Source organism: Myodes glareolus, chromosome 7 (genome assembly GCF_982192425.1).
Source record: "Myodes glareolus chromosome 7, mMyoGla1.1, whole genome shotgun sequence".
Taxonomy (NCBI): Eukaryota; Metazoa; Chordata; class Mammalia; order Rodentia; family Cricetidae; genus Myodes; species Myodes glareolus.
The window spans coordinates 84,795,537-84,823,087 of NC_142032.1; the positions used below are offsets into that span (position 1 = coordinate 84,795,537).

At 44.5% G+C, this 27,551-nt stretch overlaps 1 protein-coding gene across 1 annotated transcript; it reads right to left on the reverse strand.

Annotated features, from left to right (window-relative positions):
- Positions 1-533: 533 nt before the first annotated feature.
- On the reverse strand, positions 534-27,109 carry Acsm5 (acyl-CoA synthetase medium chain family member 5). The gene is made up of 14 exons (XM_048460159.3): positions 26,769-27,109; positions 24,615-24,834; positions 20,569-20,779; positions 17,837-18,044; positions 15,762-15,905; positions 12,354-12,507; positions 9,723-9,802; positions 8,204-8,327; positions 7,290-7,370; positions 7,072-7,173; positions 4,611-4,738; positions 4,432-4,531; positions 1,494-1,613; positions 534-1,154 (listed from the first exon to the last, which is right to left on the reverse strand). The coding sequence occupies exons 2-14, from the start codon at positions 24,813-24,815 to the stop codon at positions 1,071-1,073; spliced, it is 1,737 nt and encodes a 578-aa protein (XP_048316116.2). The 5' UTR covers positions 24,816-24,834; positions 26,769-27,109; the 3' UTR covers positions 534-1,070.
- Positions 27,110-27,551: the final 442 nt, after the last annotated feature.

Below are 27,551 nucleotides of genomic sequence, written 5' to 3' on the forward strand. Positions count from 1 at the left end.
GTGGACTAATCCTTTTGTACATTGTAAAGATTTGTCACTCAAATTGGTTTAATGAAACACTGATTGGCCAGTAGCCAAGCAGGAAATATAGGTAGGGCAACCAAACTAAGGATGATAGAAAGAAGAAAGGTAGAGTGAGGATTCTCCAACAGGACAGAGGGGGCAGGAGATGAATGTGCCATGCTAATAAATGTACTGTCATATGGCAGGGTATAAATAGGAATATGGGTTCAATAAAAATGTAAGAGTTAGTTAGTAATAAGCCTGAACTATTGACTGTTCTTTTATAATTAATATAAGCCTCTGTGTGGTAATTTGGGAAGTGACTGGCATGTATTTGAGAACAAATATTCGGACAAAAAACTTCCATTTACAGGAGAGGGCAAATGTCTAAGGGAAGGGACCAGTGATGCCTCCAGTGTGCTTCCTTTCAGCTGCTTCCCAGTGGCAGTTTTCTTTTTAAACTATAGCATAATTTTTTTAGGACACAAACTATGCATAAGTAATAGAATAGTTAAATTAATTGGCCAAACTAGTGTTAATTAGTTTATTTCTCAATTGTGTGCATGTGCTTCACTGCATATTTTTGTATACCACATATTTTCTGCATTTTGAATTATTTCTTTTATAATGAGTCCCAAAGGTGTGATTACTAAATGGAAGAGTGTTGTCAATATTATGGCCCAGATGCCATTATCAAATGGCTTAATCCAAAGGGTCAAGCTTTAAATTCCCACTGGTATAGTGAGACCACAGATACCCTAAGGTTATGGTGATCTGTCTGTCCCAGGAACAGCAGAATTCTCTTAGTAAAACCAATGGACAGATGGTGAGGATGTCTCTAGTCAGGGAAACCATTGGACACTGGCTGGATGGGGCAGTGACTGTGAGCTCTGGACCAAGGATGCTCCCACCTTTACCAGCATCACCCTACAGTGCCCATCCAGAAGCTGACCCTCTTTGATGCCTATTCTTTGAAGGGATGGTGCTCCAAGGAGGGGCTGGCCAGTCCCATTTCCGTTGTCTTTCAGAACCGCCAGAGCATCCTGTCATCTTCCTTGGGTTACACCTCATCTCCCCCACTCTTGGTTTCTCAGTTCACGCCTTAAGATCTTTCCAGAAACAGTCTTTGGCAGTTCCGAAATGAAAGCCACCTAGTAACCAAATAAACAGATATAATTATGCTTAGAAACCACCATTTCCCAGAATGACCCTTTTCTTATGTTGTAACATTTACTACTTCATTGGGAAGTTAAAATTGCCAGAGCTTAGAGCACGTGTCCTTCACCTATCACCAGACCCTTTTACTCATCCACAGGGCAGTTCTTAGAGCAAGAACATAATGTATTTTGGGAAAGATCTGCTGAATAAAACCAAAGCCAAAGCAGCAACTTGGGTGTGCATACCTCTGGCACAGAGCCTTGCCCTATATAGGAGAGCAGGCGCCCACCTGATTCCTCCTTGGCTTATGTCTTAGGGCCCTAGGTGCTTACCTTCCTGGGGTACTTGTATGGAGCAGTCACCTTCTTCACGTGCTCCTGGAGTTCCCGAGTCAGTGCTTCTGGGTCATGAGATGTGTAGGCTGGAGAAAGGACTATGAATGCCTTCACCACCTGCAGGGAGGGAATCCCAGATCCCAGCCTTCAGGAATGATGTTTTTCTCCTCAGGTTAGCCTGTGCACATGTGGCTACTTGTACTATCCTGTCATGGGGATTTGGCTAGTTCCTGCTGGTTCTGCTGGTTTATTGAGCACAGTCAGTGATATGAATGGCATCCATGTCCCTACTGTCTGCTTGTTTAGAGTTAATAACTAAAGAATTATTGGCTTTTGTGAACTCATTTTGCAACTTCATTTCCCTTGGCACGCCCCATACTTGAAATGACTCCACTAGGAGCCAGCATGGATTCCCCTAAGATGCAACCCTCCTGGAGGAAGTAGCTTCACAACACCAATGGGCATTTGCTTCCAAGTTGTCCTGCACGAGGACAGAGGGGGACTGGGTTGCCCAGGCTGAGGAAAACACAGCCCTGTTGTGGGACTGCTGGGTCTTTGGAGAGCGCCTGAATGTGCATTTCCCATCAGCAAACACGAAGCTACACTGTTTCTGCTTCCACCCCTCCAGGGGACACTCTGCTCCTTGGCTTTGTCACCTGGGTTTCTCCTACAGTTTGCCTCCTGATAAAGAGGGAACAATTGTCCGGAACATAATTCCTGGGCTTATAAGATGGCTCCTAGGGTAAATGCTTCTGATGCTGAGCCTGACAGCCTGAGCTCGTTCCATGGACCCTGCACGGTTTGTTTGTCCTCTGACCTCTACACATGTCCTGTGATACATATGTGCATTTATTCACACACACTCACACACACACACACACACACACACACACACACACACACAGAGTAAATAAATTTTAAAATACATTCAAAGCTGTCTCCTAAAAATGTCAGAAAATATACCCATAAAGTCTTACCAATATGACTGTCTCAACATGAACTGAACAAGGATGAAACCAATATAAATGCCAAAGTGGACAGGGGGAAACCCACAGCTGTCAGCCCTACACAAAGAACCACAGGCAACCAGGGAATGCCGAGAATGAGAGAGTGAATCTTCCTTAGGAAAGACTACTGGTACTGTCCTATACCAAATGATCAGCCCTGGAGCCCTGGAAACATATATACAAGTTACATTATACAAACTGAACCAGCTACATTTAGGAATATATATATATATATATATATATATATACATACATACATACATACATATATACATGTAACAACAATTAGTGAAAAAAGAGGTCACAAATTTGAGAGAGGGCTAGAAGGGTTTCGAGGGAAGGAAGGAAAGGGAGAAAGTTGTAATTATATTATAGTCTCAAAAAAAAGTGGTTTCTGATATCAGTGGAAGAGCTTAAAAGGTCACTTGGTTGCAGGTCTCACCAACAATAAACTGTATCAACTCTTTTTCTGTGAAGGGGTGGTTGTCCTTGCACACTTCCCAGAGGTGTGAGCTCACTATCATTTTGTGTTCGGACAAGCCTGGCCTTTAGGCAGAGCTGTCTCTGGTCATGAGTACTGTGACACTGTGACACTGAGCACCCGGTATGTGCACACCATGTTCCAAGCCCTCCCCACGGAATAACGGGAGGGTGTCTGCTTATCAACACTCTAGTTAATCCACAATGTTCAGAACCATGTGTTCCTTGCCAGGTGCAATTTCTCCAGCAAACTTTCATGAGAGTCACACTTCTCTCTCCCTATTGCAAACTCCAATTTTCGGGAGGAATCACTCAGCAAAGGGCTTCAGGTCAAAGCGGGTGCTCTGGACCCCTCTCCACTCAATATGATTCAGCAAATCTGACTTGAAGTCTAAAAGTCGGTATTTTAAACCAGAACTTGAATTCGGCAACCATGAATCATCTGGGGACCAGACTTTGAGAATTGCAGGCCCTAATGCTTCTGAGAACACAGACTTGCTATCACTCCAACTTTCCAGAGTAACTGGTTTGCACTAGCATTATGTGGCAACCACAGCTCACGTTTGAATCTGAACTGTCTGCCACACATGGTTTGAATGCTCGTTCCTCAGCTCCTGGCCCTATTTTGGGAGATTCCGAAAACTTCGGGAGGTGCGGCCTAGCTAGTGGAAGTGGGTCACCAGGACTGGATCTTTGAAGGTTATTTTGGGTCCTTGGTTCCTGCCTGGATGTCTACTCCCTGGCCTGCTATGATATGAACAACTTCTACCACACACTTAGACTCCACCCCCATCAAACTATGAACTTCCTTTCTCTGCTTTTCCTTTTCCATTGTGAAGGACCAAACCCTCTGACATTGTGAACCCAAATAAGTCTTCCCCTTTTGGGTTGTATCTGTCAGGTACTATGGGTGCAGCAGTGCCTAGGAGCTACTCTTTCCCTTCTCTTGAACCCCACAGAAAAGGGGTTTGTGCCATGAAAGCCCATTAAATTTGCCTCATCCTTCTAGTATATCAAGGCCACATAGAGACATTCTGTCATCACGTTGGCCATCCCTTCCAGCTACAGCCCTCATCAACCGTGCCCGGTGAGCTTGCAAGGTCTTTATCTGAAACAGAAGAACCTTTTTTTCCCTACTGGAAAGGATTAATGGCAGTCTGTCTTCCCTTCCACGGAGATCTCCTGCCCAATCATCAGCCTCATGTAGACTGAACTGTCTGATGTCCAAGTGAAACAACATTTTATATTTTCCCATCTTGTCTTTGTAGAGTGTATTTATTATTTAAAGGTGGGTTAACCAGAAGGAATGGGTGACTGAGGATGGGGTTTCAGCTTTGTGGTACTCGGGGTGGGGCTGAGGTTGAAGGAGGGGTCTGGCAATCCTGCTTGTTCCTTTGGGTGCTACTAAGTAGGAAACAAGGCAGTTATGTTCTTCCTGGAGCACTCACCTCTCCCCGAATGGGGTCTGGGCTGCTGACCACAGCACACTCAAGGACAGCTGGATGCTCAGCAAGGGCACTCTCCACCTCAACAGGCCCAATCCGGTAGCTGGAAGAGAAAAGAAACTTCCAAATGGCTTTCCTCCCCGTATAGAACCTCGAGGAGAGGAAAGGGAAAACTGCTCGACCTGGAAGAGTTGATCACGTCGTCATTTCTCCCTAAGAACCAAAGGTAGCCATCCTCATCCATGTAGGCTCGGTCCCCAGTAATGTAAAAGTCTCCTTTCTCTGATGAGGCTGTCTTCTCAGGATTTTCCTAGAAGACAGGGAAGACCATGATGGATCATTTGGGTATAACCTTTCAGGCTAGCCCCTGCCTGGGGATCCGATGCTGGGGGCCAACAACCCTTCAACAGGTGGTCTATTGATTCTCAAGGCTCATTCCCTATAGGGCAGGAGGCTGGAGTGCTGCAGATTTGTGACTTCCTCTCTTTTAATTGGATGAAAGCTTCCAGGTGGGATGGCGAGCAACTGCCCACTAACAACATCCTTGGAAGACTTGAACTCAAGGAAGACACACACACACACACACACACACACACACACACACACAAGGCAACTGGTCTGAACAAGTGAATACGCTGAGGGTAGAAGACAGGAAGTAAAGGGTTGGCTTGAAACCCCACTGGCAGGAGGCAAGGGTAAAAAAAGAAGTCAAGCTATGATTCTAAAAATTCCGTGTGTGTGTGTGTGCACTCATGCATTGGGGTGTGTGAATGTGGACACATTAGTCTCATGGCACTTGTGTTGGAGTCTGAGGACAGCTTTGGGGTTCAGTCCTTTCCTTCTACTTTGTTTTAGACGGGTCCTTTATTGTTTATTTGCACTGTGTGGACCAGCTAGCTGGCCCGTGAGCATCCAGGGATTCTCCTGGCTCCATCTTCCCTCCGGAGCTGGGATTTCAGATGCGCATGCTACTCTGTCCAGTTTTGGGTAGGTTCTGAGGATTCAAGCTCAGGTTCTGACACTTGCATGGCACATGCTTTATTTGCAAAGCTACTTCTCCAGCTCAATTCAAAAAAAATAAAGTTATTATTTGTTAATAGAAAGAAAAATGCTAATTCATGCAAAAATATGGGTTACTGGGAAATAAATTCTCCTGAGTTTAAGATACATAAAAATGGATCTCTTATGACTCCATGTGTAGGTTTTAGAAAGGAAACAAAATGACTGTTGTTGTATACAGTAGGTAGTAAATATTTAGTATATGTAATGCTCTCTGGTAACAACAATTCACCAATTGCCTGAGGTCTCAGGTAGAGAAGGTTGAATGTAAAGGAACTCACAGAACACTTAGAGGTGAAGACAGTGTTCCTGCCTGAACTGCAGCGGTGACCACATAGGTACACATAGTTGCCAGAAATCATTGGCCTGTACACTTGCCATGGATGCATTTTTTTAACAAGGAAATTTTATCTCCATTCAAAAATACATTTTGAGGAAGAGGTAAGCTATTAATGAATATCTAAGAATATAGCTTAGCAGAAGTCTATAAGGTAGAGTCACAGAAGTCGTATCAGTCTATAGAGCATTAGAGGACAGATAAACAAATGGGAAGACAGAGTGAGGAGGAGCTGCTGAAATAGATTGGTGGGTACATGTGTGCCACAAGTTCAATCCAAAAACCCACACGGCAAAAGGAGAGAACTGACTTCCCCCAAGCTGTCCTTTGACCTCCACACATACGTCCTGGCATCATACATGCATGCGTGTGTGTGTGTGTGTCTGTATGCACACACACACACACACACACACACACACTAAATTAATTAATATAAGAATTTAGAAAGAATGCATACAGTGTCAGTTTTCTCTGGGTTGATTTACAGACAATGCAAAATCCAATTAAACTTCTAACAAATGTTTTTATGGATCTTGACAAGTTGATTCTAAAATGCACATTCATTCAGATTAGCATATGAATGGCATGGTATCTCTGTGACAAGTGGTTCTCAATTCTTGACTGCCCATTTGAATTATCCAGGAGCCTGACCCTCAGCATTCAAAAATTTAGTTGATTTGGTTTAAGTGGTATGTAGGCATTATATAGTTGAAGCTTCTTGGGTGTTTCTGATGCACATCCAGGTTTGAGAGTTTTACATATATATAAAAAAAAAGAGTCTGAAGAGACTCTAGCCAAAGCATATCTAGAGGAGAGAGAATTACTGTCTTATTTTGGAATCTTGGACTGAAATCCAGGATACAAATCCAGTCAACAAACCAGAAAAAAGCTTCCTGAAAACTTGGCTCTCATACAAACTTGCAATTGGCTCTTTGATAAAAGCCTTCACTTCCTTGAACCTAATCTTCCCTATCCTTTTCCATCATAAGGAAGTTGTCATGGGTTTGGTGCTCTCAGCACACTCTCCCTAAAGCTTCTGACCTTGTATATTAGTCACATGACACTTGAGAAACCATTCCACCTTTGTAGCCTCCTTACCAACAACAGTATTCCTGGTCAATAACAATAGTAACCAACTTCATGCAGTTACTGCAAGGGTTAAACTTAAGATATTTACAAAATGTGCTTCTTAGGGGTGTGCATTCAATGACTGCTGTGATTTCTCACAGCTGGTTCCCCCCTCTTACCAGATAGCAGTTGAAGAAACAGAAGGGTCTGGTGGGTTTGACACGGACAGCAATATTCCCCTCTTTCCCTGGAGGCAGGACATTGCCCTCTTCATCCACAATCTGATAGAGAGATCATTCCATGGCCTCAGAGCATCATTTACACAACCAGGGTACCCACCAACCTGTACTCCCAAGCATGTGGATAACTCCGTGCACAGCGAGCAGAGGCTACCTACCTGCACATCGTAAGGTGGGCTTGCTTTCCCCATAGATCCAGATTTGATTGTGGAGCCTCTTGAATTGCCACAGATGAGGACCTGGAGAGAAAGCCGTGTCCACGAGGGGGAGCCTCATCCCCTTGTTTCCTGCTCCATGCTTGCTCGCTTGCTCTCCCTGTTAGCTCATTCTTCTTTCTTCAGCCCTCTTCATTGCCCTCCCTCTCATACTCTTCTCTCCTTTCCCCTTAACTTTTCTTTATCGTCTTTTCATAGCCGACAGATCTTCATGGGGTTCTCTAATTAGTGTTCATGGATGGAGAACTAGATTGCATCATTAAACTCAAAAACTCACCCCCACATCCTGCCAAGATAGTTGCAGATTTTACTGCTTAAGATTTTACTAAAAATATGCGGTAGGCTACTATGGGGTGACAGACAATTTCCTCGAGCGACTGTGAGTATTGATCCTCATCGTCAACTAGATTGAATCTAGAATCATCTAGCAGGCAGTGTGTCTGAGAAGGGAAGACCAATCTGAACATGAGTGTTATGATGGGACCTCTTCTGCCATGAGCTCTCACTGTTGTAATGTTCTCCCAGCTCATGGGTCCTAGGGACCATGACTGAACCCTCTCAAATTATGAGCCAGAGTAAGTCTCCCCTCTCTGTTTCTGCAAGATATCTTGTCACAGCTACCCAAAAGTAATTATGGTATCAGAGAAGCTGCTTTGCAAGCTGAGGTATATGTGAAATTAATCACCTGAGACGGCCTTTTAAAAGGAAGAATGGGTAATGGCATTTCATTGCCAGTGTCCCCTAGAGCCCATGCAGTGTTGGGAAGGTGTCAGGGACAGGTGAGTCACTGCTGCAGGTAAGTGATCCTCTATGATGGGCAGAGGGCTCAGACGAGGTGGTCTGGGACACCAACTCACTGTTTCCGATTGTCCGTAGCCTTCATGGAGCTCCAGGCCTGTCTGGCTCTTCCACTTGTCCCTCACATCAGGGTTGAGGGCCTCCCCACCCGTCACACAGTGCTTCAGGCTTTGAAACTTGTACCTTTCTCAGGTAGGAAGACAAGACCATCTACGTCATGAAGAGTTCTACCTACCCTCGAGTACTGCTAGATGTTCAGAGTCCCAAAGACACTAGCGGACAAACTCCCTTCTGTTCCATAGCAGTTCCATGTGGTTCAACCTCTCTCTGCAGATATGGTTTGCAGAAGCAAATAATTAAAGCAAACCTATACTATCTAAATTCTGGATAAAATAGGATTCACGTGGTAGGTTTGGGCATAACAGTGGATTTTCCAAATTAATTTACCTATAAACAAACTAATTGATAATAAATCAAGGCAATAATCCAACTCAAAGTAATAAAGCAATATAAATTTTAGAGATTAAAAACAGCCTTCTAAGAATCCCCCAATTTTGAATATTGGTTCTAAAATTACCAGAGATATTAAATAAACAGCAAATGTGACTCTCAGTTCAAAAATTATCCTAAGTATAAATACATTTTCAATCATTTTTCTCCTCCCAGGTGGAGTCCACTGATTCAGTTGAATTACTTCATATTGCCAGGCAGCATCTTATTGGTCTTGAAGAATTACCCAAGGACTGCTTCTAGCCAGAATTACAATGTGGAGATATTCACAAGAAATGAATGAAAGGGATGGATTCTTATATTTAGAATAATACCCTCAAAATCATGTAAATGCTCCCTTCTTTTGGATATTTTATAGCCAGGGAGTATGATTAAGGAAGATGAGAGCGTGTGAAGGGTATATCTTGGAAAAGAATAGAAAAAGGAGACATGGGTTGGGATCAGTAAGTTACTGATCGAGGAGTGCATTCACCCAGTAACCCAGCAAATCCCTCTGCCCAACTAGTGAATATTGCTTTGGATTTGCCAGGATAAGAGTCATCCACAGAGTGTTGTTCCCAAACTCAGATACCCAGGAATGGCAGACTTGCGTTCATTTGTGGGTAGGAGATGTAGTATATACCATTGTTGAACTTGTTAGTCCAAGCAAATGAAAGCTCCTTAGCTACCAATTCCATTCTATAGATGGTCAGTGGAAATCTAATAATTTCTGAGACATAAGTCACAGACACAATGCTAAGAGTATGGTATACAGTGGTGATAAAGTTTACCTCAAATGTTGAATTTTTGGATTGCCTTAAATCCTTTCCATTTTCTCTGGGTACAAATTCTGAGGAGCAACAAAATCGTCTTTAAAGGCCTTATGTAAGGAATGGGGGAGTGTTTTACGTGAAAGACAGCAGATAGTGGCAAAGAGACACATGAAGGCACAGAAAGAGGCAGATGTGACTCGAGAGAGTCACGGGAAGGCAAACAGAGGACCACGGAGAACAAGAGTTGGGTTGAAAAGGTGAATTTGCATATAGGTCCTCATATAAGAACCCCAGAATTGGCAAGCAGGGGCTGTACCTTGTCAGATCTTCTTGTACAATCAGCCGAAAAAGGGTTGGAACACAGCAAAGGGTGGTTATTGGGAACCTGCAGAGAGTCTAAACAAAACAAGGGATTTAGACAGTTTACTTAGAGACACTCAGGTGTGATGAGGTGGATGAATTAGATATTTATAGTCTCACTGACAAAGCAGAGAAGTAGAAAACTAAACAGGCCATCTGTCGAAATGACCTCCATGATCTCTACCTGCAGGCATCTGTACCTGTATGGGCTCTCCCCTTACACCACACCGAGGTTGGTCCCTGTTGACCTGGTGGGTGTCAGATTAGATTATAGGAGGAGGACAGCTTCTGTCTTGGATGCTCTCACATCTCTCCTTCTTTTGAGTGACTCGCTCTGGAGGATACTGGTACCAGACTTTGAGGATGTTCTAGCTACCACTGGGATGAGGGCACACAGTGAGGCCAGTGCCCAACTGATAAAAACTACAATCCAGAAGTGAAACAGCTTACCCAGGATTAAGCACACACTGAGATGATTGCATTCCTAGAGGACAGCTTTGTAAAAATTATTAATGAAGATCCTGGGAGATGGCTCAGTCGGTAAAGTGCTTGCAGGGACAAGCATAAGAGCCCAATCCATGAGAGAAAGAGTCAAGCGTGGCATTTATATATGTTTGTAAACTTAGCACTGGGTGGCAGAGACAGGTGGATCCTCAAGACTCACTGGCCAGCACTCTAGCCCAATAAAAAAGCTCCAGCCTAAAGAGACCTTGTCTCAGAAAATGGGGTGGGTGCCACCCAAGGAATGCCATTTGAAGATGACCACTGGCTTCCACACGTAAATGTACAGTACATGTACACATATTCCTACACACGTCCATTTACCTGCATCCATGTGAACATAACACAGAAACATAAATTATCCTTGGAGATACAGGTCAGACATTTAGCTACTTCATTCATTTTTAAGGGGTAGTTTTACTTTGTGACACTATCCATCTCCAGAATTATTTCATCTTTTCCACACTGGGTCTGTGTACCCATTATGTGATAGATTCCCATTACCTTCTTCCCAGACTCATGGTAACCGCCCTTCTCCTCTGTCTTCACGAGCATGACTATTCTAGGTGCCTATTATAAATGGAATCATGTAGTATATGTCCCTTGATGCCTGCCTTCTTTCGCTTAGCATGAGGTCCTCCAGAATTATTCATATTGCAGACTACCAGAATTGGCTTCCTTTTGAAGGTCAACTAACGTGTGTGTGTGTGTGTGTGTGTGTGTGTGTGTGTGTGTGTGTGTGTGCGCGCGCGCGCGTGCGCACGCACGCGCTCGCACATGCACACATACACATGTGTTGTATTTGGATTACACATTCAGTTTCTGATGAGTGCTTGGGTTGCTCCTGCCTTTTCTTTACTGTGCATAGTAACAATGCTGCAGTTAGTATGGGGTGTGAATTGGTGAAATCTTGACAGCAACTTTACAAGGCTGCTTTTCTCTGAGAATACCTGGTCAGTAAAGCTGCTCCCAGGTTCCCAACCACGGGAAGTTGTGAGATAATAAATGCTTATGTTAAGGCTGCTAATTTCCATTTATAGCATAGCAGTAGATCATCAATAGAGTGCTTTGGCTGGGGACATTGAAGAGAAAAATTGCACATGTGGCTGACAAGTCCTACCTGAACAGTGGTGATGGGGAGTCAACAAGAGCTAATGCATTAGGACCCCAGGGTCTTCTCATTATCTGGACAGCTGCACACACTTTCTTTTGGAGGTAGAAAGTGGGGCTCACGAAGTCAGAAGACTAGGATGAGAGTCCGAGCATGGCCAATGGTGAAGCCCATCTTTCTAGTCACATATAACCTAGCTTGTCTCAAAGAGATGGGTATGGGGAGATAGGCACATCTTCTTTCTCTGGAGTCTTATCATGAGGGCATGTCTTCACTGGGGTGGCCAGTCCCCCTCCCTCATGATAAGACTCCAGAGAAAGAAAATGGGAAGGGTCAGGTCTACGGTTGGGTGAAAGCTCCCGATAAGGTCTGGGGACAGCTGTGCATACCTTGAGGAGCAGATTTTTGATTTTACCTAAAGTTTTGACAGATAGCTTGTGCTTTGGCAAGAGCATAGGGAAGAAGATTGTGGAAAGAGAGGCATAGTGTGTAGTCAAAGGCTTTGCTAGGGTTTGGAGAGATGAAATTTTTTCGTGCCTAGGGATTTGTATTGAGCATGAGCAAAGACTGAAGGTGGCTAGGTGAACAGGAACCAGATTAGAGAAGGCCCTGGGTGAATCTGTCATCAGACCCACCTATTTTCTCATGCTAGGTATTTCACTCATCCGGCTCAACCCAGGACACGAAAGCTGTTCCAGAGCTTGGCATGGTGGTGCACACGTACAACCTCAACCCTTGGCATGGTGGTGCACACGTACAACCTCAACCCTTGGCATGGTGGTGCACACGTACAACCTCAACCCTTGGCATGGTGGTGCACACGTACAACCTCAACCCTTGGGACTTAACTGCAGAAGACTTCTGGCTCAAGGTTGTTTGGGGTTATATAGTATGACTGTTGCAAAATGAGGGCTTAGTACTAGGGCATTTGCATAGAGAGTAATAGGGATTCCAGCACCGGGATTTTTTTCTTACATTTAGGATAGTTTTGGCATCAACTTTGGACAGCTCATGTACAAAAATGCAAGCTCCGTTGGACCAGGCAGAGAAGAGAGTCCAGGCTGCCTTCACCCAGCCGGTGTCAGTTGTATTCCAGAATATGTCAGATTCAGTCAAGGCGATCCACCTCCTGCCAAGAAGTGAAAGTCAGAGCATCCTCATCAATGGCTCCACCTTTAGAATGGATTACATTATTCACATAACAATTCTACACAAGCTTCATCAGCTCAACTACCATCTCAGCAAACAGTTACTCAACACTTTCTCTGTATTTGTGTCCTAGGCCAAGAAGACAAAATTAGAAGAGCAGGTCCCGTACTTTCAAAGAAGTCACCATTTAGTGAGAGCAATTTGTACGGGAAAATTAATCTCAGTGCACTGTGATACAAGCAGTTTTTCCATTCCACAGTCACCTAAGTTAATCTGGAGTTAGCACTGGGGATGTAGAAGTAGTTTAGTAAGTATAAGTATCCAAGAAGCCCTGGAAGAGCCTTATTTTTATTTGTTCTTTGTGTCTTTCACTTCATGCTTCCCGATCCCATCCATCTCCCTTCTGCTATCCCCTCAAAAATGTAAGATTTAAGAGAAAAAAGAAGGGAGAAAGGGGGAATCCTGTCATGGAAGCTGCAGTGTGACCCAGTGAGTCACACAGTAAACTCCTTTATGCATACATTTTTACAAGCAGGCGTTCATTGCAAAGAACCGTTGGTCTGGTTCAAGCTCATCACTGCAAGGGGTGGACTAACCAGGTCAACGCTGGAGAGCTCACACTTGGTGAAGACAGGGAGAGCTGATAGGCTGATCAACCTGGCAACTACCCAGGCCCAGAACCAGGGTTATGTGTTGACCCCCCGCCCAATATCCACCCCATCTGTGATCTGCTGGAGCTCCAGGATCTCGATGACACAGTGCAGCAACAGGATGTCCTGGAAGAGTCCCACTGAGGGCCAACTTAGGGCCCAGTATCAATGGGAGAGCACATTTTAAGAATTAAAATCAAAGTCGTGTACGATAGTAGAGAATAAACACCCAACTCAGAGCAAGGAGACCATTATCTCGACCCATGGTGATGGAGCATCGATTAAGAGACATCCCATGTTTCCATGGGGTCCATGGTGAGAGTGGAGATGGGTCTGAGAACAGCTTCTGAAGTGGTTTGAATAGGCACTACTGATGTGCAGGAACCATGGTGGTGAAGCAGAGGAGGGACATCCTGGGAAAGGGGCGCGATGTCTGCAAACCCAGGCTATAGACAGGCTGTCAAGATTGCCTTTGGGTTCCAGGACATATTTGCTTCTGGACCTCATCATGAGTGTCTCCCTCTGAGTCAGTTCCTGTTCCTCCCTTCACTGCAGAAATGTATCTGCATTCTCTTCAAATTGCACCCAGCCTCAATCTATTAATTGTCATCTGTCTACTGGAACCTGAGAGGAATCTCATTACCTCTACACATGCTGATCTATACTCTACTTGTACATCTCTGCTTTGGTTAGAAGGATGGAGACATTTAATCAACTCATTGAGTTTGTAATGCCAATGAATAACTTCAGGTTTTCTTCCGTCTGCCCAGCTTATTCCATAGTTTTCTCCCCATTATTTTTGGGAGAATAAGCCATGTAATGCTCACTCTATATTGAACTGTCAGAAAATGTCATTATATCCATGTTTAAGTTGTTCATAACCTCTTCACTCCTGTCACCTCTGTTCCCTAAGACAAGTCAATATGCTTTTGTTTTAATGTAGTGTCCTCCTTTCTAACTCTGCTTCATTCCTTGATCCTTACTATTTATTATCAACCCAACTTCCTGAGGGAACCTTTAAAAACTAAACTGAATCATGTCATATCCCTGCTCACAATATCCAATATTTCTTAAGTAAACAAAAAGCTTAACATAGAATTGTTGAATGACTGAGCAATTCTACACTGGAGAGATACCCAAAGAAGATACAGTGGGGACAGTAGGTACAATATAGAAGTAGCCCATGTATGTATCTACCAGCAGTTGAACATATTTGAAAATGTTATATATATATATACATATATATATATGTGTGTGTGTGTATATATATATATATATATATATACACACACACACACACAATGGAATATCTTTGAGTCATAAAAGTAGGGAAATTTCCCTGAAAATTTTATTTTGTATGGCTGCATAAATTCCACTCTGAATATGTGCCACATTTTTATTCTCTATTCTTCTGCTGATGAGTGTATAGTCTGGTCCTATTTCCTTGCTACTGTGAATAAAGCAGCATGAACATGGTCGTGCAAGTATCTCTGTGGTAGGATACGGAGTCTTTGGGTATTTGCCCAGGGGAGGTAAAACTAGATCACATGGCAAAAAGAGGATGGATTTGAGAAATATATTAAATGAGGAAGCTCAATCTCAGAAAGACAGAACCCACATGTTTTTGCTCATGTGTTTCTGTAATGTGTACATGTATGTATGCAAGTATATGTAAACCCGCAAAACTAGACATGACACCAAGACGATCCAAGGACAGTAATGAGGGAGAATGTGAGGGGCAAAAGGACACGTGAGGCATGACAGAGGAGAGGTGACAGGGTATTACAGAGGTAGCAGGAGTCAGGGAGATGAGAGAGCAGGAGAATCTGCTGATACATGCTATGTTTGAAAAGGCCATGGTGATATCTGGTACTCTGTATGCTAATGAAAAATTAAAAGGTAGATGTAGGAAAAATCTAACAGAAAATGAATGAATCCTGACAATACTAACTATCCTTTCTGGGTGAAAGAAGCCAGATTTCAGAATCATGTATTGCTCCGACGTAGTCCGAGTAGTAGAGATAGAAAGCAGAATAGAGGCTTCCAGAAAGGTGGGGGAGGAGGGAGATGGGAGGCTCTTATATAATGGGTTAGAGTCTCTGCCTGAGAAAAGTAAAAGTTCTGTAGACAGATAGTGGTGATGGGTGCACAAAATGTAGATATTATGATATTAGACGAGATTCACTTAAACTGATAAAATTTCCTAGAAGAAAGGATCTTGAATGCTTAATTTTACCACAAATAAATGACAAGTGCTTGAGGCCAGGAGTAGTTTTACCATGACTTAAAGCTTGTGTAACATATGTGTTTCAAACTGTCACACAGTGTTCCGTAACTATGAACAATTTTTATATATCCCCTGGAACAATTTTAAGAAAAATAATTAAAGGTATGCATTGCATATCTTGATTTAATTTAAAATACCTAACAGTTTTGTCTTCCTCAGTGTAACGCCTTCAAGGCCTTCCTGACTTGCCCTCTGGTTGCCCTCTGGCCTCCATTTCCACCTCTTCCTCCTTCACTTCCTCCCTCTGCTCACTCATACACCTTAGGTTTGGACCTTCTAGATAAGCTGTCCCAGTACCTTCCGCTGGCCACAAAACCCAATCCATAGCTGCACTGGGAATGTTCCACCATCTTGGGAGCTCCTGTGGTTCCACTGGTGAAGTACATGGCCACCGAATCTCCACTCTTGGTTCTCACACAGTTGTGCTCTGCAGAGGCCTCTCTGAAAAAAACGCAAGAATGCTAGGTGACACCATTAATACAAAAACACCAAGTGGTTCCCAAAGCTACAACGACAGTGGGACTGCCATTTCAACATGCAATGCTTGTGGTGTGCATGGAGGATTGTGCCCACTGCGCACACCTTGATAGATAGATACTATCTCTACAACAGTGCTGTAGCCACGGGAATTGAGCCTCCAAAGGCCCAAAGGGCTCATTTGAAAGATCTATGAGGTTGACTAGATAGTTCAGTCAGTAAGGGAAAGGCCAGGCATGAATTTAGATCTTTAGGATCTACATAAAAGTTGCTTGCGTGTGTAATTTCAGGCTTGGAGATGCAGAGACAGGGGATCCTTGGAGATCACGGGGCAGCCATTCTGCCGAGCTGGTGAGCTCCAGGGTCAGGGAGAAGCCCTGTCTCAAAAAACAAGGTGGTGAGAATGCTAGAGGAAAATACCTGATGTTAACATCTGTCCTGTACACACGCACACGCATACACCTACATGAACAAGCACACACACACACACACACGACATACATACAATACACACACACAGAGAGAGAGAGAGAGAGAGAGAGAGAGAGAGAGAGAGAGAGAGAGAGAGAGAGAGAGAGAGAGATTTCTACATTCTTTGAGTAGGGCTGAGCAGTTTATGGTAATCACACACATACATTCTCATGCATGTAATTCTCTTCATCTATGAATAGTTCTATCCCTAATTCAATTCTTCAATTCTCAATGTAGAGATATTTTTCTAAAATATGTTTTCTCAAAAATGTAGGGGTTTGAGTTCAGGTAAATTTCCAAGTGCTGTGATTTGAAGACTCAGGTCTTCTTGGTTCTCAGCCTTGGCTGTGTCTTAAGATGTCTGAGTTAATTTTTAAAATAATTTCCATTACTTGTGCTCCACTTTGATCAAAATGAAGTCAGAAGATTGTTTTTTTTCTTAAGCTCAGGTAATTTTTACTGACAACTGAAATTAAAAGGATATATCTGGATTAACTAGATTAAGTAGATATAATCCAACAACTCTCCACAATGTCATGTGCTGCTCTTTAGAAATGAAGGCTCCTGGGCCCTGCTTCAGATATGCCTGGCTAAGTAGGCCAGAAGCTAGATTGTGCAATTTCTATTTAAAATACTCAGCCCTCTCTGGTTATCAAGGTGGCCACTCCAGGTTCGAGAATCCAGCACTCAGCAGCCTGATTTGGATTATTCCTTTTTTTAAAATTTTGTTTTACAAGAGGGTCTGGCTGTGTAGTTCAGTCTGGCCTCAAACTCATAGTCCTGCCTTAGCCTTCTGAGTGCCAGGGTGACAGGAGAGAGCCACCAGGAGAGGCATCTGGTCTCTGATCAGGACAAAACTCTCAAATCCCCAGATAAATGCCTGTTGCATCCTCGTGGCAAGGCAAAAGTAGCCATGACACCATCCTAATTCTGACTTTATTCCTCCTTTTCAGCGTTTTAGGTGAGTCAGTTTACCTTTTCAACAGCGTTTTCTCGTCTGTGGGGCTCCTTTCAAGGAGTGTTCTGAGCACCAAAGCACGGAGTGCTCTGAGCTACAGAACAGGCCTCATGAAAGCCTTCTTGCACAAATGGATGTAGGTGAATGCTTATTGGCAGACAGCAGGCACCAATATAAGGCAGCTATGTCACTATTGACAGCTTCCTGTGAGCTAAATGTATCACTAAGCTTAGCTCATCTGCTCTGGCTGAGAAGTCTCGCAATCTTTGCCACCAATTTTAGATGACATTAGGATGAAGGGGCACATACAGTAACTGAGTGACCTTAAATGTTGAGGTGTCACAGGATGATGTGTCTGGCCAGTATCTCTTCGATTCAGTCTCCTTATGCTCAATCCTGATGCTGAAAAGGAAGATACCCAAAGCCTACCCCATCGATAGATACTCTCCTGGAGACTCCCATTTACCGAAGCCGTTCCCGGAAATTGATCCAGCCTGGGCGACTGGTGTCAGACACCAGAAGCTTGGTTTGGAGAGAGGGACAGTCAGCACTGATGGCATCCACTTGCGGAGCTAGAGCATCACTGGTAATGATGGACTTGGCCCTGGCTGCCTGCAGCCGGTACTTGAGATCCTTCGCTGTCAGCTGGGAGATCCCTGGGATCATGACCACACCTTGGGCCACACAGAGAAGGGAGGTTGTTAGAGAGGAGGAAGATTCTAATGCCGAGGCCAGGGAAACAAGTGGCTGAAGAGGGTTGGAACACCCGCGGGAACAATAATAGTAACAGTAAGATGAAAAAGACATTGCCTATGGTAAGAGCTTTCCCGGCATTCCTTCACTTAATTCTCATGATGCTCAGAAATGCACCATATTGTGATAAACACTCTGTACAGAGTACATTTTTAAAGAGTATGGGTCTTTAGACTTTCGTGCCTTAACTGAATCAAATGACTTGCCCAAGAGTACATAGCTGATGTAATAAAGCCAGAATTGAGAAGCTGAAACAGCAGTAAAACCTGTTCTGTCCTGGCTCGATTTATGTCAACTTGACACAAGCTAGAGTTATCTGAAAGGAGGGAGTGTCAATGGAGAAAATGCTGCCATAAGGCATTTTCTTAATTAATGATTGATGGGGAAGGGTCCAACCCATTGTGGGTGGGGCCATCCCCAGGCTGGTGGTCCTGGGGTCTGTAAGAAAGCGGGCTGAGCAACTCAAGATGAGCAAGTCAGTGAACAGCACCCCTCCCATGGTCTTTGCATCAGCTCCGGCCTCCAGGTTCCACTCCTGCTTGAGTTCCTGTCCTGACTTCCTTCAGTGATGGACCACAGTGTGGAAGTGTAAGCCAAATAAACCCTTTCCTGCCCAAGTTGGTTTTGGTCATGGTGTTTCATCACAGCAATAGAAACCCCGACTAAGAGTCCATGATCTTGAATATATTACATTGTATTGCCTTAGTAACTCCTTAGTTCAATTGTTTTCCAGGTCTTTCAAATAACATGTTGCAATAAATCCTTCAGTTGTATGTGATTACTTGCTGATAAAGGAGGTATAGCAGGCAGGGATTCCAGAACCCCCACATGGCTTCAACCCAAGTTGCACTAAAGGTGACAGATCCATTCACCTCCAAGGAATAAGGATTAGAGGGGCAAACTTGACATTTGAAAGTCCTTGATATCTCAGAATGCAAATTGTTAGTCTTTTCTATTGAGTTTTATCACGTTCATTTCACAGAGGAAAACATCTAGTGAGAACAAGAGGCAGAGGAAAATGTCAGTTCAGCACAACACCAGAGCCAAGTTCATGTTCTCATCACTCTTGGCCCTGTCTACCAAGCTCTTGCACAATTTGTGCCCAATGTGAGCACTCTGAGTTGAATGGTGTTCATCTTTTATGCAGGTGAGTGTGCGGCACGCGTGTGTGTATTTGTGCGAGTGTGGGTGCTATACACGTATGTTGGGGGGGGGGAGAAGACAACCTCAGGTGTCACTCCTCAAATGCCATCTTGTTTTTGGGACAGGATCTCTTACTGGCTTTTAACTTGCCACATGTGCCTGGCTGGCTGAGGAGCCCCAGAGATCTACCCATCTCTGCATCCCCAAGGCTGAGATTGTAAATATGTACCATAACACTTGGTACATATTGTCTTGGCTTTTTCCTTTTTAATGTGGTTCTGGGAGTCAAACTGAGGTCTTTGTGAGCTCTTACTCCAGTCCTGACATGCTTCTTCATTCCATTTCTCTGTTAGCACATCCAGTAGAGGTTATTTGTTTGTTATGTCTTAGGGACTGTGGTCAAGCTTGAGGCCTAGGAAGATGTGGTGGTTTGAAAGAAAATGGCCCCAAAGAAGTGGCACTATTAGGATGTGTGGCTTTGTTGGAGTGGGCATGACCTTGTTGGAGGAAGTGTGCCACTGTGGAGGTGGGCTTTGCGGTCCCCTATATGCTCAAGACACTGCCCAGCACCTCAGTCTACTTCCTGCTGCCTACATATCAACGTGATGCTAGCACCGTGTCTGCCTGCATGCTGCTGTGTTCCCTGCCGTGATGACAATGGACTGAACCTCTGAAAAGGGAAGCTACCGCGATGAAATGTTTTCCTTTATAAGAGTTGCCATGGTCATGGTGGCTCTTCACAGCAATAGAAACCCTAAGACAGAAGATGGTTGACAGCCATAGCTGCCACTAAGAGAAAGTCAATCACTATAGCCTAACAAGTGCATATGATGGGGCTGCACTGACAACAGCTTCGGTATCTTCCGCAGTGTTGGAGTGGAGTCGATGCCTCACCCCATAACGTGAAATATAGTTGTGTTATTTTATTTAGGGCTGTTATTTTATTTATATAAAAGCTGTAGAGTAGGCAAAAGTGAGAAAATTCTTAACAAAAATAAATAACACTTTAAACAAAGTTTTGATTATGAAAACAATCTCTTAACACAGTGGCTAGCACATAGTAGGTGCTTAAAAAAAACTCTGCAAGGGCTCCTTACACGTCTGCCCTTACTAAGCCGTTGAATTTTAAGTGTCGTATCATTGTCTAGCCTCTGCAAGCAGTCAGGTTGGCCACTGCTGGGCAAAGGGAAAACAAACCCCAAACGGGGTTCTCTTTGTCCCATCCTCCAAATTTCGTGGGACCTGCAAAGCTCTGGTGGGCAGTACCAGTCCTACCATGGAGCCCTAACCTTGCTCACTGACCTGTTCGCATACAAGCCACGCTGATCAGCCACCAGTCTGGAAGGCGTGGAAGCACCAGCATCATTCTGTCTCCAGGTTTCAGGCCACACACACCCTCTAAGACATTGGCTGCCTTCCTGGACTGCTTCCCCAGCTCCTCAAAGGTCCACTTGACCTCTGCTCCTGAGCCATTCACCCACCAGAAGGCAGGATTTGGGGGCCGGTGCCCTACCTGGACAGGGAATACAGTGAGGAAAAACATAGAAGCCATCGTTGGGTGTTTTTGCTCATTTTTTTAAAATAATAGTTATATGTTCACAAAGCTCAAAAATCAAAATGACAGGCCGAGGTGTGACTCAGTGGATAAGAGTTCTTGCTTAACCCATGCGCAAAGTTCCAGGTTCAGTCCCAATCACTTGGTAAACCAGGTGCTGTGTGGCATGCCTGTAGCCCCAGGACTTAGGGGATAGAAACAAGAGGACCAGAAATTCAAGAACATCTTTGACTACATAGTGAGTTTAAGGCCAACTGTGTCTAATGAGACCCTCCCTCATAAAAGAAAAAGCCAGTCAGTTAAACACAAAACCAAAGGGCTGGCTCCCTCCGGGTGCTTCAGAGAGTGACCAGTTGTATTTGCTACTTACACATTTATTCTCCCAGTGTTGAGCTTAGGCAAACCATAAGCAAATTTTCCATACCAACTTTTGTAACATAAAAGATATGAAGATTTATGCTGTCCTGTGTCCCTCCCTGTTTAATGAAAACATTACTCACATCACCTACTAATTAGCACATAAAAGTACACAACACATTGGTTTTGAGTATAGTTCTACAAGGCTGTATAGTTGCATTACTTATTGCTGCTTTGGTGTTTTGTTTTGTTTTTTTTAAAGCCACGACCAAAAGCAATTTAAGGAAGTGTTTGTTTTGACTTAACGTTCTAGAGAGCTAGATGTCTATGATGGTGGGAAAGATACAGTGGCAGGAGCAGGGAGCTGGGAGAGCACCCAACTGCACAGAGAAAACAAACTTGAAGTGGACAAGCCCATAAACCCTGAGAGCCTGCCCAGAGCGTCATCAGATCTTTCTTAGGCTTATGCATGACCCTGGTGATGCTCATAGCTCTAATCACACCATTTCTGAGATGCTCACGAGTATACCAGAGACTTTCAAAGCGTATGTCCATTTCTCAGTCCCTATCCATTCTTTCCTTTGACTTCTAGGTTATTCTACTAGCTTCTGGTTTATTTTTCTTTTCCCATGTGGTCTTCTAACACATCATCTGCTCATGCAATCACAAAGTAAAACTATTTGCCTACAATTGTTTTAGACAAATGGCTTCTAGAGTGAGAATTCTAATTGGTCTTAATAATAAAAACCCAGAGTCAGCTATAGGGGTGAAAGCTGAAAGATCAGAGAAGCAGAGCATCCAGCCACTAGAGTTCTTAACTGGACGAAATCCTCAGGCCAAAAAGGGTGATCCTGTCCCTAGGCATCCTCGGACTGAATGCACTGAGCTCCTGTCTCCTCCCACTTTATATTCCTCTCTCCGCCCAGCCATATCCCTTACTGTCTTTACCTCCTTAGTGCTTTGATTAAAGGCATGTGACTCCTAAGTACTGGGATTCAAGGTGTGAGCGACTACCACCTGGCTCTGATTCTCTTTTAGACTGGATCAATCTTGTGGAACCCAGGGTGGCCTTGAACTCAGAGACCCCTCTGCTTCTTTCTCCAGAGTGCTGAAACTAAAGGCGTGTGCCACCACTGTCTGGCCTCGGTGTCTAACTAGTGTGGCTAGCTCCGCACTCCAATCATCAAGCTTCATTTGTTACAGCACAAACAAAATGTCACCGCAGGCTTCCTGGGAACAGACTTGTTTACTGGTTAAATTCCAAGCGGTGTCAAATCTAGACAGCCTTGTAAAGCTAACAAGTCAATTGGCTGTCCAATACCAGGTGGTCACCCCTGAAAACATACATACAAGTAACATTCTGCAGACCAAGAGGGTTATATTTAGAAGAGAGAGAGACACACACACACACACACACACACACACACACACACACACACACCACACACACACACACACACACAGAGAGAGAGAGACAGAGACAGACAGAGACAGAGAGAATGCATACATAAACATATAAACACATAGCAATAGAAATAGAAAACAAGAGGCATTGGAAGAGAGCAGGAGGGGTATGTAACTATATTACAATCTCAAAGGTAAAAGAAAAAGATGGGGTGTAACACCAAATAATGGCAATTCTTCAGAAATGAAGCTTGGAAAAAGCCTTGGCAGCATTCTTGGCCTTCTGAGGCTGCCCGGCTCCACTGGGGGCAAGGGCTGCTGTCTTCTAGGTGACTAGAAAGTTGGGTCAGGACCAGGGAAGCTTAAAATGCCTCCAGGCTCACTGCTGCGCCCGGGCTCAGCAACAGCTGTGACAAACACTGGCTGCTAAGGGCTCTGCTTGTTCTGAAGATGCTGATCCTGAATCCTCCTCGGTGTTGTCCTTGTCACTGTGACTTTCATGAGGCTGAGAACTTTGGAAAACCGGTTTTATTTTTTTATGACTTACTCCTGCCTATTTTGTTTCTATCATCAGAAGACTGCTAAGAGGTCAGGTCTTGTGGCAAATAACTTTAATAGCAACAACTGGGAAGTCAGGCCAAAGGATCATTAGTTCAAGGCCAGGCTGGGCTATACAGCAAAAGTCCTGTCTCAAAGGAAACAAAACAAACACCTAAACAAAACTCCAAATTCCAAAACAAGATAAAACATTGGCCTAAGAGGTGCTAGGCTCTGGACTTCATCTCCAACACTGGAAAAGAAACACAAGGAAGGGAAAGGAAAGAGGGAAATTCCTCTAGAATGGGAAAAAAAGAACTTACTCTTTGCTGATAGCTCAGGCTGGAGCATTTGGCCTGAGTCACATATGCTTCTCATTCAATGCTCACTACAGCATGGCGTAGCAGATGCCTTGTTTCCTAGTTCCAGATGAGAAAACTCAGGCCCAGAGATCTCAGCAAACTTGCCCAAGTTCACATTTAAGTTTGTGGAGGACGCACGTCTGGTGACTGCAAAGGCTGTCTCTGAGTCTCTGTCTTTACCAATTTGCCATATTCCGTGGCAGTATAGTATTTCTGTCTAGTAGTGGCAGCTTTGACAAGGTTGAAAGTAACACAGGTAAGACAGCCTGTAATCATAGCACCTGGGAGTCTGGGGCAGGGGGCTTGCCATGAGTTCAAGGCTAGGTTGAACAACAGGTTGGCTATAGTTCCAGGCCAGCTTGGATTTCAGTGTAAGACTATCTTAAAAACAAAAACAAAAACAAACAAACAAAAAAACATACTTCAGAGGTAGGCAGGCAGATCTCTATGAGTTCAAGACTATTCTGGTCTGCATAACAAGTTACAGGCCAATCATAAACCTCTTTTATTGTTGGTTTTATTTTGTTTTTGCTTTTTTAGAGCAAACAAACAAAATTAATCCTAAAATTTCTTTGGAATCAAAATTTATATTCTCTTATTAGCAATAAATCATTAGCATCAAATGTAATACAGAGAGATTTCCATAATAGGCAAGTTGAGAGGGAAAATCAAGAAGTGCGTGCAGTAAGAGACACGATGAAATCCAAATTTGTTTGTTTGTTGTTTGTTTGTTTTTGTTCACTACTAGGTGAAAAGCCAGGACCCTGAGCTCCTGTTTCTCCTGCTCAGGAGGGAAGTACTTGTAAGAGTGAGAGACAGGCTATCTTCAAAGCAAAGCTTCTTCTGCTTGTCTTGGGTTCCACGACAGGAGGCTGAAAAAGCATGACTGCCCTGTGTGGTTTGGGCTCAGGGACCAGGGACACCGTAAGTGCTGTGTAAGGTGTGTCTGGTTCATACGGCCTGGGTCAGATCTCCTCCCCTCAGACTTGAGGGCTAACAGTTCAAGTTTCAGGAATTGCCAGGCTCTCGGGTCATAGTGTCGAAATGCCCCTGTCTTACAGTCCTGAGTCTCACTGCAGTGTCTGGGAGACTTCAGATGCCCTGGTGCGATGCCAGGGCAGGGTGAGCCTCACCTTTTCCAGCCGACTCCACGTGTCTAGCACGTCGTGGGCAAAGTTGAAGTACTCGGGTACCGGCTGTCTCCCCAGGCTGATGGCTTCCCAGGTGGCCACAGCCTCAGGGACAGGTGGAGGTGGTGGCTGCCCGTGAACCCTGCAGATGCCCCAGGAGCTCTTCAGAGCCTGGAGGACCAGGCCTCTTCGCCATAACTTCATGTCGTCTGTTGCCTCCTGCCTGTCACCAAAGAGGAGAGACTGTAGTCTTGCATCCTTGACTGGATTGAGGAGGAGTCTATGATCAGCTCTGAAAGTGGCATTGCTCCTACCGATGGTAGGGCACGTCATTGGCGTCATTCGGCCGAGACACTGGAAGAGTCTCTTTGCTGAGCAGGAAGTACTGTGCTACCTCTCCCTGTGTGGGAGCCTGCGTGTATCTGAGGTCATCAATTCAGAGCCCACCTCTCAAGGCTCGAGCTTTCAAAGGGATCCCCCAGTAACAGTCATTTGGCTACTGTAGTAAAAAAAAAAAACTTTAATATGCATGTTGTGTGTTTGTGTGTGTATGTGTTCAGGTACACGTGTTCATGTACAAGCAGAAACTTTGACTGCTGTCCCTTAGGCATTGTCTTTTGCTGTTGTTGCTGAGACAAAGTCTGTCATTGGCTTATACGTAACTCACCAGTTAGGCTAGGAAGAGCCGGGCACTGCACCCTAGGAATTCACCATCTGCAGCTCTTCAAACTAGGTTTTGGAGATCAACTTAGATCCTCATACTTTCAGGGCAAACACTTTATTGACTGGATTATCTTCCTAGCCCCTTCACGGATATTTTTAACTGTTTTAATTGATATGTAATCACACAGATTTAGGGAGCACACTGTGACATTTCAACTGATTTGTGCAGCGTGTGATGGTGGGTCAGTGTAATTAACATAGCTGTCACCCCCAACCGCCCAGCGCTGCCCAGGAGAGACAAATTATTAGCCACACACGCAACTCACAGCTTTCTACTTCTTAGATGCAGAAAAGTAAAAAGAAACCTAAGACATTAATTAGAATAATATCTCTTACTTAACTGGGCCCATGAATAACTTTGTTGCTTCTACATGGCTGCCCTGTGAGAAGAAATCGTTTAGGAGATATTTGTCTTTTTGTACAAAGACTGGAAACGCAATGTGTGTAGCTGGGTTTAGATCAGCTGTGTGTCAAGTGCCAGGAGTGGGCGGTGGCACAAACAGGGCAGGGCTGTTTTAGGGCCTTGCTGCTCAGGGTTTGGGCCTCGGAGCATGAGTGATGTCCAGAGTCTGTGACAGACACACAGCCTCAGCTGCCACCTGTGAGTGCCACTCTGTGTGTTCTCAGGATCCCAGACCTGTCTGTAGCCTGGGGACACTCCCAGTTTCAGTCCCTTGGCCCAAGTTCTTCTAGCGGGCCAGAGGAAAACAATGCACGTGTGTTTCAACCACGGGGGGATCTCATCCCCACTACCACTGAAGGACTGTGAAAACAGCACGTTGAAAAAAAAAACCCTATAAACATTAATTTCACACCAATACATTGCTCAAGTTCCTGGAACTAACCATTCACGGTCTTGTAAGCAACCTGTAATAAACACACTGGGTTCCAGAAATAATAACTTAAAAGAGCAAAAATGTCAGCGGGAATAGTTGAGAAGAAGAAGGGGATGGCTGGGGTGGAAAGGGATAAAGGTGGGGGTGGGGATGGTTTTGATGAAACAGCAGTTTCTATGTGTCTGAGGGAGCTGTAGTGAAACCCATTATTGTGTCTAATAGCATATGCTTATTCAACAATAAAAACTATAAAAAAGCTTTTCATTATGCCCCATGACAACTCTGCCAAGAATGGTACTCTCCTCAAGAGAGGAAAAGTGAGGCCCAGCCGTCATTTTCCAGAAAAGCCTGCGTTCAGCCTCTGTCGCAGCTGCTAACTCGGGGAATTTAGGGCCTAGCAATCACCCGGCATCACCCCTGTATTCTGTCCCACGCCTTTCCCTTTGGTTCTTCCCTCCTTGGGGGCCGAATTCCAGAATCTCCAGGCCTTTCTCTACACTTTCCTAAGGTTGCTTCATGCTGTGTCTATCCTTGACTTAATCACCAAAGACCTCTGGGCAGGTGACACCTGTCGGTGAAGGATTTCTTGCTCAGTTACCTGGTTTTAAAATCCGAGGTGGACACAAGGCATCTGCTCTCGCCTTCAGCAGCCGGGCAGACCCGAAGGCTTCCGAGAAGCTTGCACAGAGGCTGATGAAGAGCGGGTTCTGACCTGGAGCCCCAAACGCAGCCTGAAGAGAGAAGGATTAGAAGCCAGCAGAGAACACACGGCTTCAACTTCTAACGGGACAGAACATAGCGAACCAGTGAAAATGGCTCCACGCCAGAGTTTCCCGGGCACACAGTGCCTGCAAGACTAAACCCTGACCTGGACTCCTCATTTGCTCCCTGGAATTAGGTCAACAGCCTGAAACTGGAATGAGAACTTTACTCTGCTTTAACAGAAAGGACATGAAACCAGACCCGGGCTTGTTTTTCACTTGAAGCGCCTCCCCGCCCCTACCCCGCCCCCTACCCCGCCCCTACAAGATTAAAGCTAGAAAATGAATGTGCCCTCTTGCTAAGGACAAGAGCAGGATTGCTAGAGTTAATGAAATGGTTCTTGGATGGGGGCCAAGGCAACACAACTACACAAATTTCCTGGGGGGAGAAAGAAGAAGGATTGGATCTTATCTAATAAAGCTGTTGAACTTAGATTAAAAAACCTTCTAAGGCTCTCAATTTCTGCATGGGTCAAAGCCAAAGTTGTGACACCGGTGCACAGCGGGCTGCTTCCTTGAGACCAGCAGCAAAACCCTCCTGCTCCCTAGCCCTTGAGATGCAGCCCGTGGGGCTGTCTATCACCAGAACCTGCGAGTAGCTCCCCGGTTAATCTGTGTCC